The sequence below is a fragment of the Carcharodon carcharias genome, chromosome 16 (genome assembly GCF_017639515.1).
Source record: "Carcharodon carcharias isolate sCarCar2 chromosome 16, sCarCar2.pri, whole genome shotgun sequence".
In the NCBI taxonomy this organism is placed as follows: Eukaryota; Metazoa; Chordata; class Chondrichthyes; order Lamniformes; family Lamnidae; genus Carcharodon; species Carcharodon carcharias.
Window position 1 is genome coordinate 108,932,837 of NC_054482.1, and position 15,520 is coordinate 108,948,356.

At 45.5% G+C, this 15,520-nt stretch overlaps 1 protein-coding gene across 1 annotated transcript in view; it reads right to left on the bottom strand.

Moving 5' to 3' along the window:
* The window catches only part of LOC121288980 (vitellogenin-like), a 102,809-nt gene that overhangs the window by 52,012 nt on the left and 35,277 nt on the right, over nucleotides 1-15,520 (bottom strand). Inside the window, exons 9-13 of the mRNA XM_041207842.1 lie at nucleotides 15,164-15,329; nucleotides 10,530-10,655; nucleotides 8,249-8,467; nucleotides 5,932-6,149; nucleotides 5,747-5,844 (exon numbers count right to left, since the gene is read on the bottom strand). Of these exons, the coding sequence (XP_041063776.1) occupies nucleotides 5,747-5,844; nucleotides 5,932-6,149; nucleotides 8,249-8,467; nucleotides 10,530-10,655; nucleotides 15,164-15,329 (827 nt within the window). The remainder of the gene's footprint in view (nucleotides 1-5,746; nucleotides 5,845-5,931; nucleotides 6,150-8,248; nucleotides 8,468-10,529; nucleotides 10,656-15,163; nucleotides 15,330-15,520) is intronic.

The following is a 15,520-nucleotide window of genomic DNA, read 5'->3' on the forward strand; positions in this document are numbered from 1 at the left end:
TGTTCACCTGTCTTATCTCATAATTAATGAAGATCGACCTGCTGTGTATTTCCAACATTTCCTGTCAGCTCTGCTTTGCTGCAGTGGGAGAGGGTTTTAAAAAAATATTCTTTCACAGGATGTGAGTGTCTTTGGCTAGATCAGCATTTGCTGCCCATCCTTAATTGCCGTTGAGTAGATGGTGACGAGATGCCTTCTTGAACTGCTGCAGTCCATGTGGTGTAAATGCCCCACAGCGCTGTTAGGAAGGGAGTTCCAGGATTTTGACCCAGCAACAGTGAAGAAACGATGATATATTTCCAAGTCAGGATGGTGTGTAACTTGGAGGGGAGCTTGCAGGTGGTGATGTTCCCCTATGTCTGTTGCCCTTGTCCTTCTAGGTGGTAAAGGTGGTGGTTTGGAAGGTGCCAAGGTGAGCTGCTGCAGTGCACCTTGTAGATGGTACACACTGCTTTTATTGTGCCTCGGTGGTGGAGGGAGTAAATGTTTGTGGATGTGGTGCCAAGTAAGCGGGCTGCTTTTTCCTGGGTGGCATCAAGTTTCTTGTGTGTTGATGGAGCTGCACTCACCCAGGCAAGTGGGGAGTGCTCCATCACACTCCTGACTTGTGCCTTGCAGAGGGTGGACAGGCTTTGGGGAGTCAGAAGTGAGTTACTCATGGCAAAATATGAGCCTGCTCTTGCAGTCACATTGTTTATATGGCTTGGTGCAGTTAAGTCTCTGGTCTCTGGTCACTGATGATCCCCAAGATATTGATGGTGGAGGATCCACTGATAGTAACACAGTTGAATGTCAAGGGCAGATGGTTAGGTTTTCTCTAGTTGTCTGGCATTTGTGTGCTGGGAATGTTACTTGCTGCTTACCACACCCTAGCCTGAATAGTGTCCAGGTCTTGCTGCATTTGGACATGGACTGCTTCAGTGTCTGAGGAGTTACGAATGGTGCTGAACATTGTGCAATCATCAGTGAACATCCCCAGTTCTGACCTCATGATGGAGAGAAGGTCATTGATGAAGCAGCTGAAAATAGTTGGGCCTAGGACACTATCCTGAGGAACTCCTGCGGTGATGCTCTGGAACTGAGATGATTGGCCCCCAACGACCACAACTACCTTCCTTTGTGCTAGGTTTGGATCCAACCAGTGGAGAGTTTTACTCCTATTCCAACATATTTCAGTTTTGCTTGGGTTCCTTGATGCCACGCTCAGTCAAATGCTGCCTTGATTTCAAGTCATGTTCACTTTATCTCTTGATGTCATCTCTTCCATCAATGTTTGAACAAAGGCTGTAATGAGATTGGTAGTTGAGTGGCCCTTGCAGAACCCAAAATAAGTATTGGTGAATGGGTCATTGCTGTGTAAGTGCCACTTGATAGCATTGTTGAGGCACCTTCCATCACTTTGCTGATTATTGAGGGTGGACTGATGGAGCAGTATTTAGCATGATCCTAACAGCACTGTGGGTGTATCTACACCACATGGACTGCAGCGGTTTAAGAAGGCAGCTCACCACCACCTTCTCAAGGGCAACTAGGGATGCGCAACAAATGCTGGCCTAGCCAGTGAAGCCCACATCCCGAGTATGAATTTTAAAAAAAAATTATCCTGCTTTTGGTGTGTAGCATACCTGGGCAATTCGCCACATCTGCCAGTGTCGTAGCTGTACTGGAACAGCTTAGCTAGGGGTGCAGCAAGTCCAGAAGCACAAATCCTCAGTGCTATTGCTGCAATATTGTCAGGGTCCATAGCCTTTGAATTATCCAGTGCTTTTAGCCATTTCTTGATAGCACATTGAGTGAATTGAATCGACTGAAGACTGGCATATATGGCTTCGGGACCTCAGGAGGACGGGGTTATTTGTGGAACCTCCTTTACCTGTTATTTAGTTGTCCACTACCCTTCACCACTAGGTGTGGCAGGACTGCAGAGCTTAGATCTGATCATTTGGTTGTGGGATCACTTAGTGCTGTCTATCACATGCTGCTTCCGTTGTTTGGCAAGTAGTTCTGTGCTGTAGCTTCACCAGAAATTTTAGGTGTGCCTGGTGCTGCTCCTGGCATGCTCTCCTGCAATCTTCATTGAACCAGGATTAGTCCCTTAGTTAGATGGTAATGGTGGATTGAGTGATATGCCAGACCATGAGGTTACAATTCCAATATTGTGGAATACAATTCCACTGCTGCTGATGGCCCACATCACCTCATGGATGCTGGATTTGTTCTGAATAAATCCCATTTAGCATGGTGGTTGGTGTTGCTGGGAGAGAACATAGCCAGGGATGGTGATGGGGGTATATGTCTGTAAAGTATGATTCTGTGAACATTGTTAATGGTTCATTGATAATATTGTTAAAGATACACAAGTGATAGGCATTGTTGGATTAAGTACTGGGGTCATATATAAAGAGAATCAGCTGGGACACTGAGTTAGTAATTAGGAGGCAGAGATCTATTAGGCTGTGAATAAACCTACTATCAAGGAAAATAATTGTCGTGTTTTGTACTTCAGCATCTGGCTTGGTATCATTTGACATGGTAGCAGAGAATGGTTGCCTAAAAGTGAAGATTAGAAACTAAGAATATTTTTTTCTGATAAAAGACTGTAACTGGAATTACTTTTGAGAAGAATAGCTAAAACCAAGTGTAAAGTGCCAGGGTATATTTTTCCACTGATATTCTCTGAATCTGAACCTAATGGGCCAATGGAAAAATGAAGCCAATATATGGACACGGGTTACATCCTTAACAAAGAGGAAACTCAGTATGGCTTTGGCACTGTCACTTCTTAACAAAAGCAGGACAAGGCGCAAAGTGTTTTTGGAGCTAGAGGCTCATCTGTTGGACACTGAGGAAGGTTTGGATAATCTAATAAACTCTATAAATAATATTTATAAGAAAGATGATCTGTTAGATGCATGCAAGGCATGGTCAGCCTTTGGTACATTTAGAAGGATGGATAGTTATTCCATGGAATTTAACAGACTATGGCTGGGATTTTCTGGCTGTGGTGTGGCTGGTACCATCTTGGTGGATGTGGCAAGCCAGCCAAAGGCCCATTGACTTTGGTGGCACTGGAAAATCCCGCTGATGGGCAGGACCAGAAAATTCCGCTACATATCCCAGTTTGCAGAAATCCTATTTGGAAATTTCTGGATCAGTGCTTGCTTTCAAATAGTTGGATTGTGCTGAAGTGCCACATGTGGATAGACTCCTGGTCTTAACTGGAGTTGGATTCTTGGAAAGAGACACGCTTTGGATCAGGTGTCCGAGGCTTTAAAGAAGTTCCTGGGAAAGCAGGCATTTCCATGAGCTTTCATGGCACAAGTGGGACATTCGGCAGTGTGAGAAAGTACGGAGGATTCAATGGTCACGGCATTTCAAAACCGTTCTGACGTGAGGATACAATAACATCCCAGAAATAGCTGTAAATCAGAAATTGGATGGGAAGGAGGAATTCAAGAAAATTACAATCGCCAAGGAAGTGGTACTGAGCAAATTATTGGAGTTGCGGGCTGACTAGTCCCTGGGTCTTGATGCTCTTCATCCTAGGCTTTTAAAGAAGTGGCTAGTGAGATAGTTGATGCGTTGGTTTTAATTTTCCAAAATTCCCTAGATTCGGGAAAGGCTCCATTAGGTTGCAAAATAGCAAAGATAACTCCTTTATTCAAAAAGGGAGGGAGACAGAAAGCAGGAAACTACAGGCCAGATAGCTTAACATCCGTCATAGGGAAAATGTCGGAAGCCATTAATAAAGATGTTATAGCAGGGCACTTAGAAAAAAGTCAAGGTAATCAGGCAGATCCAACATGATTTTGTGGAAGGGAGATCATGTCTCTAACCAATTTATTGGAGTTCTTTGAGGGAGTCGCATGTGCTGTGGATGGAGGGAAACTGGTGGATGCATTGTACTTAGATCTTCAGAAGATATTTGATAAGGTGCCACATTAAAGGTTATTGCAGAAAATAAGTCCCAACACTGATCCCTATGACACACCACTTATTACATCTTGCCAACCGGAAAATGACCCATTTATGCCTACTCTCTGTTTCCTGTTAGCTAATTGATCTTCTATCCATGCCAATACGTTATCCCCACACCATGAGCTTTTAAGACAGAGATGAGGAATTTTATTTTTCTCAGAGGGTCCTGAGTCTTTGGAGTTCTCTTCCTCAAAAGGCAGTGGAGGCAGAGTCTTTGAATATTTTTAAGACAGCGCTAGGTAGATTATCGATATGCATGGGGGGGGGGGTGAAAGGTTACCGCGGGTAGGCAGGAATGTGGAGTAGAGTTAAAATCAGATCAGCCACACTGTTATTGAATGACCGAGAAAGCTCAAGGGACCCAGTGGCCCACTCCTGCTCCTAACTGGTATGTTCAAGAGCTTGGGGCAGGATTTTCAGGTCAGCCTGCAGGCGCAATGGGCGAGGCCGAGAGCGGCCGGGAACAGACGGCCTCCTGTAATCGGCCCCCGACTGCAATTTCATGCTGGCTGGTCAACTAACTGACCAGCATGAAGCACAGGCTGAAATGCTCAGCGCTGTTGGGATGGGGTGGTGGGGGGGGGGGGGGGTGGTGGGGAGGGGGGAGGCGATGGTGGTGGTGGGGGGTGGGCGGGAGGAGTGTGGGCATTGACGAAAGTGTGGGCACGGTGGGGAGCACTGAATGAAAGCTCTCTGTAGGCTGAAGACTTCAAAACAATTAAATAAAGATTTTAAAATCTGGAAAAATAGGTCCATACATCAGAATCAGTCACTTGAACATATACACGATGAAAATTCTGCCCATATATTTTTTTTTATTTGATAAAGGAAACCTCGTCCCGCCCTTGGATGAGGTTTCATCAAAAATGCAAAGCCCGCCTGGCAGGTTTGCCCGTCCGCCAACCGTAAGGTCGGATGGACCACAAAAAATCAGGGACAATTGGAACCTCAACAAATCTAATTGTCTTCTTAATTGTCGGCGGGCGCGCTTGTGACACTGGTGCGCGCCCACCGGCCGAAATGTGGCGTGAGCGCAAGGTGGCATTGGGATGCTCACCTGACATCATTTTGTGCCCGATGGGGGTTGGGTGTGTGTGCCCGCACCTCGACTTCAAAATTCTGTCCAGGGAGTGCTTGGTGGACACTAAGGGTGGGATTTTCCGGCCTCACCCACCACCGAGATCGTCTGATACCCCCCCCACCTCCCACCCACTGAACGTCAATGGACTTTCGGCCAGGCCCCTGGAATCTCCTTCGGCAGGTGCCACCATGACAGGGCCGGAAAATCCCGGCCCAGGAATAATATTGTAACAGCGGAAAAAAGACATACATTTTTTATAAGCACCTTTCACGGCCGCAGGACAGTGCCAAAGCACTTTACGCATAATGCGGAACCTTTTTGAAATGCTGTAATGTAAGAGACTGTTGTAGAAATCGTGGCAGTCAATTTGAACACAGCAAGCTACCACAAAGAGCTATTTGAAAATAACCAGATCATCAGCTTTTGTGATATTGATTCAGGGATAAATATTGACCAGGAGATTGGGAGAACCCCCTGCCTCTTATTTGAAGTAGTGACCTGAGAGGGCAAACGGGACCTTGGTTTAGTGCCTTATCCGAAAGGCAGTACCTCTGACAGTACAGCATTCCCTCAGTTGTGTCGCTGGATGTGTTGGCTTGAATTATAACTTATTTCCCATTTCTTTCCCTATTCCATCATTTGCAAGAAAAGGAAAAAGATACGAAACAATAGATTTTAGCTTCTTACCTTTAAATGCTCCAAAATGCAAACCTTTGCTGTACCGATAACTGAGTGTGCTGCACTTTTGGTTCAAACGTTTGACGGCGAGGTTGCAACTAGCGGCCCTGTGAAAAGCAGTTTTGTTAGCAGGAAAGCTCTTGCTTTAATGGGTCAAGTTACAGTGCAATGGTCCATGGCTTCTTTATACTCACAGCGACTGGAGTTCGGGTGCCGAGGATTCTGCTAGAGATTTCATGTAGGAATAACCAAAACTGGTCACTTGCAAGTTGGTCTCTCTGACCAGTGAGTCAGTAACTGATGCAATTAAAGCCAAGGATGGCTTGGTTTCCATCAAGACAATGAAAGCCCTCATTCGTAATTCAGCATGGATCCGTTTGTTCATGAATAACTGAAGAGTGATGGCTTGTACCTGTCCAAGAGATCGCAGCTCAGTTGGGTCTGATGTATGGACATGCAACCTTGATCATACAGGTGGAACGAAATGGAACGACCTGAATTTACATAGTGCCTTCCTCTCAGCAGGATGTCCCAAAGAACTTCACAGCTAATTTAGTACGTCTTAAAGTGCATTCATTGCTGTCATGCAATAAATGCGGCAGCCAAATTTACACACAGCAAGATCCCACAAGCAGCAATGAACCAGTTTTTATTCAGTGATGCTGGTTGAGGGATAAATATTGGCTAGGGCACCAGGGAAACCACCCCCCCCCCCGCCTCTGTTCTTCTTTGAAGTTGTGTCATGATGACTTTTATGTACATCTGAGAGAACAGGGGGCTCTGTTTAATGTCGTATCCAAAGCTCTGACAATGAGCACACTCTCAGCACAAAGAAGGCCATAAGCATGAGCTCTGACAACAGAGGACATGGTTCATTGAAGAAAGGTTTGCAAAACTTGGGGCCTTGCACTCTTTAGGATGGAGGCTGCAGTCTGGACCTGTTTTCAGGCTGAGACTCGATGCCCCAAGGGCAGTGTACTCCTGAAGCAGGAGGCCTGAGGATTGATAGAAATTGGAAACTCGGGCCTAAAGTGTATTCTCAGGACCAGCTGCCGTCTCTACTAACTTGACTGATGTGAGGAACTGGTTTTGAGCAGCTTCCCTCAGCAGGAGGCTTTGGGTAAGTCACGGAATGGTTTGGTGATGGGAGAATGATGGGGCAGTTAGTGTTGCTGCCATTGCTGCACCTGGATTCAGAGGAAGCTGTTTTTCCAGTTGATGGCTGCTGAAGGATCCTACGAGTGGTAGGCCTAGTGCCAGCCTAGTGCATTATAAGTCCAATTTGTCAGGAGGGTCCTTTAGAAGTTTTTAAGGGGAGTCAACTGGTATTGTTGCTGGACCAGTGATCTAGAGACCCAGGGAAATGCTCTGAGGATCTGGGTTCAAATCCTGCCACAGCAGATGGTGGAATTTGAATTTGAATCCAATAAAAATATGGAATTAAAAGTCTAGTGATGACCATAAAACCATTGTTGATTGTTGTAAAAACCCATCTGATTCACTAATGTCCCTTTAGGGAAGGAAATCTGTTGTCCTAACCTGGTCTGGCCTACATGTGACTCCAGACCCACAGCAATGTGGTTGACTCTTAAATGCCCTCTGAAATGGCTTAGTGAGCTCAGCTCACCACTTTCTCAAGGGCAACTAGGGATGAGCAATAAATGCTGGCCCAGCCAGCGAAGACCACATCCCATGAGGCTGGAAAATGGTGATGTTTCCTTCCTCGGTACAAATAAAGGGCCACATGGATGAGCCCTGCAGACTTGATCTATTGGTAGCAAGTTTAGTCTAACATGGGCCTTGCAGTCTTTGTGACAAGGATTAGTCTGGGCTCTCTATCAGGCTCGAAATCGGCCCCGGGGGGGCAATACTCACTCCTGATATGGGCGAGGGCTGGGGGGTGGGGGGTGCTCTGAGGATTGATAGAATGTTCCATATCTCTGTGGTTGCTCTAAACAACAACAAGTTGCATTTATATGGTGCCTTCAAAGCATCCCAAGGTGCTTCATAGGAGTGATATCAAACAAAATTTGATGACAAGCCATTTGAGGAAATATTAGGGTCAATGATCTGAATATATACATGATGAAAAGTTTTAAGGAGCATCTTAAAGGAGGAAAAAGGGGTAGGGAGGAGGAGAAATGAAGAGATTTAAGCAGGAAGTTCCAAAGCTTTGGGCCTTAGCAGCTGAATACATAGTCGCTAATGGCGGAGTGATGAAAACTGAGGAGGTTCAAGAGGCTAAAATCAGAGGAGCTCAGTTATTTTGGAGGGTTGTAGGGCTGTTACATTGGCAACATTTTCCAGTTCTGATGAAAAGTCACCGATCTGAAATGTTAACTCTGCTTCTTTCACCATAGACGCTGCCTGACTTGTTGAGTATTTCCAGTATTTTCCATTTATATAGCTGATCACAACTTCCTGGTTTGCCCTACTTTATGGTTTACCCTAGTCGGCTTTTCCAATCGCATTCAAAATGCACCCAGGGGCAGATTCGCCATTTTGCCTCACCTTGCGCGGCTCCTTCTTGGCGATGTTGCGTAATGCCATCACGGCCTCCCCGTGGATTCTGTTTGAGACGCTGCTGGCAACGTTCCCAAATCCCGGCAGGAGTTTCTGGATGCGCTTCAGACTTGCCACCTGCCCTGCATTGCCAATGGCTTTGAGGCCGAGGATTGTTTGCTCTTCATTGTCTCCGCTGCCAGCCTCAACAACGAGCTTGTGGAGTGGCTGCAAAGGACAGAACGTCAATGTAGAGAATAGAGAATGGCACCTATGATGCTTAGGACAAATTGCGTAGACTCACCTGGCTTCCCCTCCTCCAAAGGGGTGATCAAGTTGAGGAGTTCGAGATGACTAAAGAAGGTGATAGGATAGTTAGAGAAGAAAGTATCTCCTCTGGCGGGGAACATAAACTTAAAGTTAGAGCTGGGATGTTCAGAGGTGATGTCAAGGAGCATTTCAACACAGAAAGAGTAGTTGAACTCTGGAACTCTGTCTCTCAAAAAGCTGTTGAGGCCCTGGGGTCAATGGAAAAATTTAAAAACCAGGTTCTTCTGGTCAGTTGAGAAAGCAAGACATGATTGAATGACAGAATCGGCTCGAGGGGCTGAATGGCCTCCCCCTATATTCCTATGTTCTTAGTTTCTAATATTACAGTCCTCACCTTTTATGATGCTTACATTCATATGAATGTTATCTGAGTGTTTTGCATGATGGCCATTAGAATGGAATAACACTATTACAGTAACAAGTATGTGGCTGATCACAATTGAATAAACTAAAGAGCGCTGCGTGCAATGCAACCAGTTTCACTAAACTGCAGTCAGTGTTCAGTACACATCATAATCCCAAACCTCTAAGGGGGAGCTGGCATATTTAAGGGATCTGGTTAGCTCAGCTGGCTAAATGGCTAGTGTTGAACATAGGAACACAGGACTTGGGAGCAGGAGTATGTCATTGGGCCCTTCGAGCCTGCTCTGCCATTATGGCTGATATGGTTGTGGTCTCAGCTCCACTTTCCTGTATGCCCCCTCCCCCACCATAACCCTTGTATAAAAACAAATGTTTCTAACTCAGCCTGGAACTTAAAGAGCCAGCCTTCGCTACCTTCTGGGGAAGAGAATTCCACACTCTGATGACTCCCTGAGAGACAGAAATGTCTCCTCATCTCTGTCTTAAAAGGGAGGTCTCTTATTCTTAAACTATGTCCCCGAGTGGGGTTGATTACTGGTCAGGCTGAGGTAGATTGGGACTGGCTCCTCATCCTGCCCTTGGGAGTGGAAGACAATGGCAAACCACCCCTGGGAGGAACAACAGCCAAGGAAACAGCTCAGGATGAAGCATCAGGAGACAGTAAGTCAAAGGGCTGTCTTCTGGCAGAGCATACGTGAATGAATGAGAAGGATTTAAATATCCAAAAGGAAACTGAACAATAATGAGGTGCAATTTACGGATTGCTCTTGCATTTAGCGTATCTCACTAAGACGTGTAAGTGCAGCTGTTTCTGCCTCAAATAAATCTTTAATTGGTAACTTTGAAATTGCCACTAATGCAAGTGGCCAATGGCTGTCTTTTTCTGCTTGATATAAGTGACTGCATGTTTAAGACATGTTGGAGACTACAGTTAGATCCGAAAGGTATTATAATGTGGACTGTTGCCCGCCTGTTATGGAACCCTCCCGATGTCTGGTCGCCTCATTACCAGAAGGATATGGAGGCATTGGAGAGGGTGCAGAGGAGGTTTACCAGGATGCTGCCTGGTCTGGAGGTTATGAGCTATGAGGAGAGGTTGGAGAAACACAGATTGTTCTCACTAGAGCAATGGAGATTGAGGGGCGACTTGATAGAAGTTTACAAAATTATGAGTGGCATGGACAGAGTAGATAGTCAGAAGCTTTTTCCCAGGGTGGAAGAGTCAATTACTAGGGGACATAGATTTAAGGTGAGAGGAGAAAACTTTAGAGGAGATGTGCGGGGCAGGTTTTTTACGCAGAGGTTAGTGAGTGTCTGGAATTCGCTGCCAGAGGAGGTGGTGGAAGCAAGTACGATAGTGGTGTTTAAGAGGCAGCTTGACAAATACATGAATAGGATGGGAATAGAGGGATACGGACCCCGGAAATGCAAAATGTTTTAGTTTGACGGGCAATATGATCAGCGCAGGCTTGGAGGGCTGAAGGGTCTGTTCCTGTGCTGTACTTTTCTTTGTTCTTTGTTGTCTATTCTATCGATCTGCTCCCTTGAGTCATCGTCCAGGTGAAAATCCACCACTACTTTTCTGATACTCACGTACCTGGAGAGCTTCATCAGGGCAAACCCGGAGAGCTGCGCAATATTTGTGGACCAACGTTCCATAAGCAAGCAACGTGACTCTGCGAAGGAAGGGGTCTCTCTGCATGTAAGGGCTGGACAGCAGAACCTTGGGGGGAAGCAGAAACATTTTGCTGTCACTTTATGAGAAACCAGAAATCACAAGGGGCTGTATTCATTCGAAGGGTTGGTGGGGACCACATCCCTGCTGACTCCCACAGACCCAATGCCATGTTACGCTCTAACAAGCATTGATTGCTGCTCACTCTGGAGGAAGCCCTGTCCTGGAGAGTTGCCGGCCAATCTGATTGGTCGGCAGATCACCAGTCCCTCCAGGCACAGCGCTGCAGTGGCTGGAAGAGGCACGGCAGGGAGCTGCCTGGCACTAAGTCCCAAGAACCGGAGGACAGTTAGTGGCAGGTGTCCCAGGACAAGGAGGGTAGGGAAGGCCTGGAGGGTCACCAAGAGGGCGATCGGAGCATTTTAGGGGCTTAATAGGAGCAAAGGTGGGCTTCCCCTTTGAGGCCCTGCCTGCCCCTGCGTAAGATCACTACCAGATCGGGGGGCCAGGAACCCGGAGGGAATCCTGTCCATGCAATTTCAAGCTCTACCCCCCAACTCAGAACACGCCGGGTGGGGGGTGGATGTTGGGGAGAGGGAGTGTAAAATTTTGGCCAATGTGTATTGAAGTACATGCAGACTTGAGATAAGAGGAAGGTTTCCTCAGCACAAGGCTGTGAGGAGTGGAGGAGTAAGTGCGGACAATGAACCATTTGGGTTTAGAATCCCCATTGACAACAGGGCCTGCGAGCTGGGGTGTACAATTTGTGGTCTGTACAAGGGCACCACAAGCGGAGGTAGGACTCCCTCCCTACCCTGCAAATTCCTGTGTCCTCAACCTCATAGGGACCTGATGTAATTTTGGAGGGAGCTGGCATTTTGAAGGGCAGAATTAGACCCCATTTAAAGTGGGGTGGGGGCATGGTGATGTCGAGTGAGGGCAAGGGATGTGGGATGGAAGCTGGAAGGTGATATTCCTTTTTGATTTGTTTTAACCGAGGCCCTCCTTACAGAAGGGGCTACAACACCCCTGAAGCCAACCTGTTACATATTAGGTGTTCTGGTCCTATTTACTCCAGCTGGCTGGAAGACATTGGTCGGTACAATTCCATCTTACCCACAGCATCTTAGTTCAAGATTAATTTGTCAAGACCCAATGCTCTTCAAAATTTAAAAATAAATTGCTATAATACTTGGCGATAGAATCTTTCATCACTGCAGTGTGTCAGAAAACAAGCCAAACGTAATGTTAAAATGAGACATTCTCTAAAAGGAAAGAAAAAAAGAAAGACTTGCATTTATATAGCACCTTTCACAACCACCGGACCTCTCAAAGCATGTTAAAGCCAGTGAGGTACCTTTGAAGCGTAAGCACTGTTGTAAATGTAGGAACCACAATAGCCAATTTGAGCACTCCAATAACCAGCAAAGTGCTGATGAACAGATAACTGTTCTTAGTCATGTTGGGTGAGGGATAAATATTGGCCCCAGGACACCAGGGAAATGTCCCCTGTTCTTATTTGAATAGGACCATGGGATCTTTTACATCCACCTGAGAGAGTAGATGGGGACATGAATTTAAAGTTGCATCCAAAAGACAGCATTTCTGCCATTGCAGCACTCCTTCAGCATGGCCTTGGAGATGTCAGCCTAGGTTTGTGCTCAAGTATCTACAGTGGGATGTTAACTACTTCTAACTCAGAGGTGACATTGGCGCTAACCTAACATTTATTTAGTATATTGTATATATTTTTGTATATATGTATATTTTCCAAAGTATATATTTGTGTAAGACGTATCACAACTACCAAAAAGGAAACTTCAACAAACAATTTTGAATCTTGTAGGTAGAAGTATAATGGATTAAAATGTGGGCAAATGTGAAATTGTCTATTTTGGCAGGAAGAATAAAAAAGTGTATTATCTAAATGGTGAGAGATTGCAGAGACCGCTAGCTTTGCCTGTTTCTCAAAATTTTGAGATACCTTGCCCTTCCACCTGCTGCTCACCATGCAAGCTTGATGCGGAAATAAGGCATATCAAAGAAATCCTGCGGGATAATGGCCACCCTGGTCAGATCATTTCACGCTGTATATCACACAAACTTATGAACGGGTCTAAGGCTGTCACTTTCGGCCCTGAAAAGTGCCCAGTCTACCTCAGATTACCCTGGATAGGCAAGGTATCTCAAAAATTTGAGCAACCGGTGAAGCTAGCTGTTTCACGCTGCCACTATGTAGTAGCAACATGAGTGGTATTCACCACTAACAGTGTGTTGCCGTCAAGCTAAAAAGACGTTCTGCCTATCACACAAATGAGTAATGTGGTAAATGAATTTGAGAGCCAGTGTGATGCTGGGTATGTAGGCCGTTCATCCCAAAGACTGGTAGATCGTATCAACCAGCATGTCTCAGCCGCTGTCCACAACAGGCAAGGTACAGACCGTACCCAACCAGCCTATGCTTGGAAAACTCAAAACACAGTGTCCAACATTAGATGTGATTCCGCGATTGGATTATGTTTAATGAATTATCCTCAGTGTGCTAAGAATTGTGCTGACAATCAATTTAAGTTAGTCAGACGGGCTCGCAATTTGGTGCATTTGTGCGTACTGGAAGCTACATATATTAATACACAGACCCTGTTCTTTGCAGACAGAAAGAACATGTACACACATTACGCCTGTTTCAGCCAAACAAAATAAGTGATAGCCATTTGCTGGGGCAGTCCATCCCCCAGGGCAATGTCTTGACCAATCAGAGTCAAATTGCCTAGTTTAAATTTCAAATAATTCTTGGCAGTTAACTGTTAGTCACCATCAACTGGTGCAGTCTCCATGGCAATGCCTCTACCAGTCAGAGTTCACTTGCCAATCAATCAACACTCTCTTCTCATACAGTAGAAATAAGTTGTTTCCCCTGACATTGTTATTTTCTGGTCAATTGTCCTGATGGAGTGCAAGACAAAAAGCTTTGACAAAATATGTCTCTTTTTTCAACAAAAAGAACTTTCTGGCATTCAGAGAAGCTGACTACCCTACTATCTCTGAAGAGGCATTAATGACCTAGTGAGCTGCAGAAGACCAACACACAAGGGGATTATGCAAAGGCCATTTACATTTATTAAGCTAGGCCTGGCCAACGAAGACTGCCAGTCTGTTGATTGAAACATTAACACTTTCAAGAATATACATCCTTTATCCAAACCAAAGTGGAGAAGTGGGAGCCTAGCTGGGAGAACCAGTTTCCTGTTTGGCTGCACCACCAGTCAGTCTGACATCTCCCATCCACCAAGCAGCAGCTCAGAAAAGGGCTCTGACCGGGTTTGAATGCCTGGTCCCCGTTTATGCTGCTTCTGCTGGAACTTCTGTATCATTGCCTACAACACTAATTCACCTCTGCATGCCCACCCATGTCATTGTGGAAGTCATCTCTTCTGGAAAAGTAGATTATCCAGCATCAGTTTCAGCTTGCTGACCTCTGTGAAGAATACACCATTGGACTTTTGATTCTGGACTCTGAATTCACGTAAAACAATAGTTCTTATTTTCTCTGTGGTCTTTGTCTGTACCTCTTTCTTTTCTTTATCCCTCTGTTACGGCTTGGATTCAAAAAGGGGGTGGGGATTGGCGGACATTGCGGGCCTTCCTCTCGCCTTTTGAGTGTGCGTAAAATAAACTAACCCTCCAAGTACATCCTATCTCGTATTTGCTGTGGGGTTATTAATGGAAAATTAGGTCACACCAAAACCGAGGGGTTAGGAAATACACCACTGCTTATAAAGGGAGAAATCAAAATTCAAAAGCACCTTTCTGTTTATGGATGGGTGGTGAGGAGAGAAATCAGGGCTGTTTAAATTACTTCCCCCTCCCCCCCACCGCCACCCGCCCGTCTGTAACAGAGTAATGACGAGTGTTCCATTATCAAATGTTTCTTGATAGAAGCCAAGGCGCTATATTCATGTGGACGTAATAAATTGTATGGCTCCGTCTGAAGAACGTCAGGTAATTCTCTCAGTGACCTGGTCAATATTTCTCCACTAACTGACGCCACCAGCAACAAATTATCTGGTCATTCATCCCATTTACAACAGCTTGTGTTTACCTACTGCCTTTATAATGATAAGATGTCCTAGAGCACTTCACAAGATTGTAAACCAGGTTAAAAAACATTGACAAGTATCTAAAGAAGGAGACATGAGGACAGGTGGCCAAATACTTGATAAAGAGATACATTTTAAGGCGTGTCCCAAAGGAGGTCAAGAGCTGGAGATTTCCAAAGCTTAGGGCCTAGATGCCTGACATCATGGTTGCTTTTGGGGTCTTGCTGTGCATGAATTGGCTGCTGCATGTGTCCACGTAACCGGAGTGAGTGCCCTTCAAAAACTGGTCAGTTTGTTGAGAAGCACACTGGGACTTGAAAAGGGGCTATACAAAGAGCTAACAGAGAGTTTTACACAAATGTGTTAACCGTTGCGGATGCTAAACTGCATGCATATCTCTTTAACATCTTATTCTACTACGCACATCATTACATGATCGGGGAGGTCAGGACATACCGTCGCATTGTCTACACCATGGCAGTCAGCTTTGATGGAATGTAGCACAAAAATCAGAGCCTTGGCTGCTTCCTCGCGCTGGAGTTCTCCCTGCTCAATTTTTGTTTGGATGAACTGAATTGCTTCAGGGGTTGCTGCAGTTGGTAAGGTATCCCAAATCCAGCATCTAGTTTCAGATAAAAAAAAAAACATTGAGAACATAGGAACAGGAGAAGAACATTCAGCCCCTTGAACCTGTTCCACCATTCACATGACTAACCTATACCTTAATTCCATTTGCCCGCCTTGGTTCCATATGCCCTAGTACCCTTGTCTAACAAAATCTATCAATCTCAGTTTTGAAATTTCCAATTGACC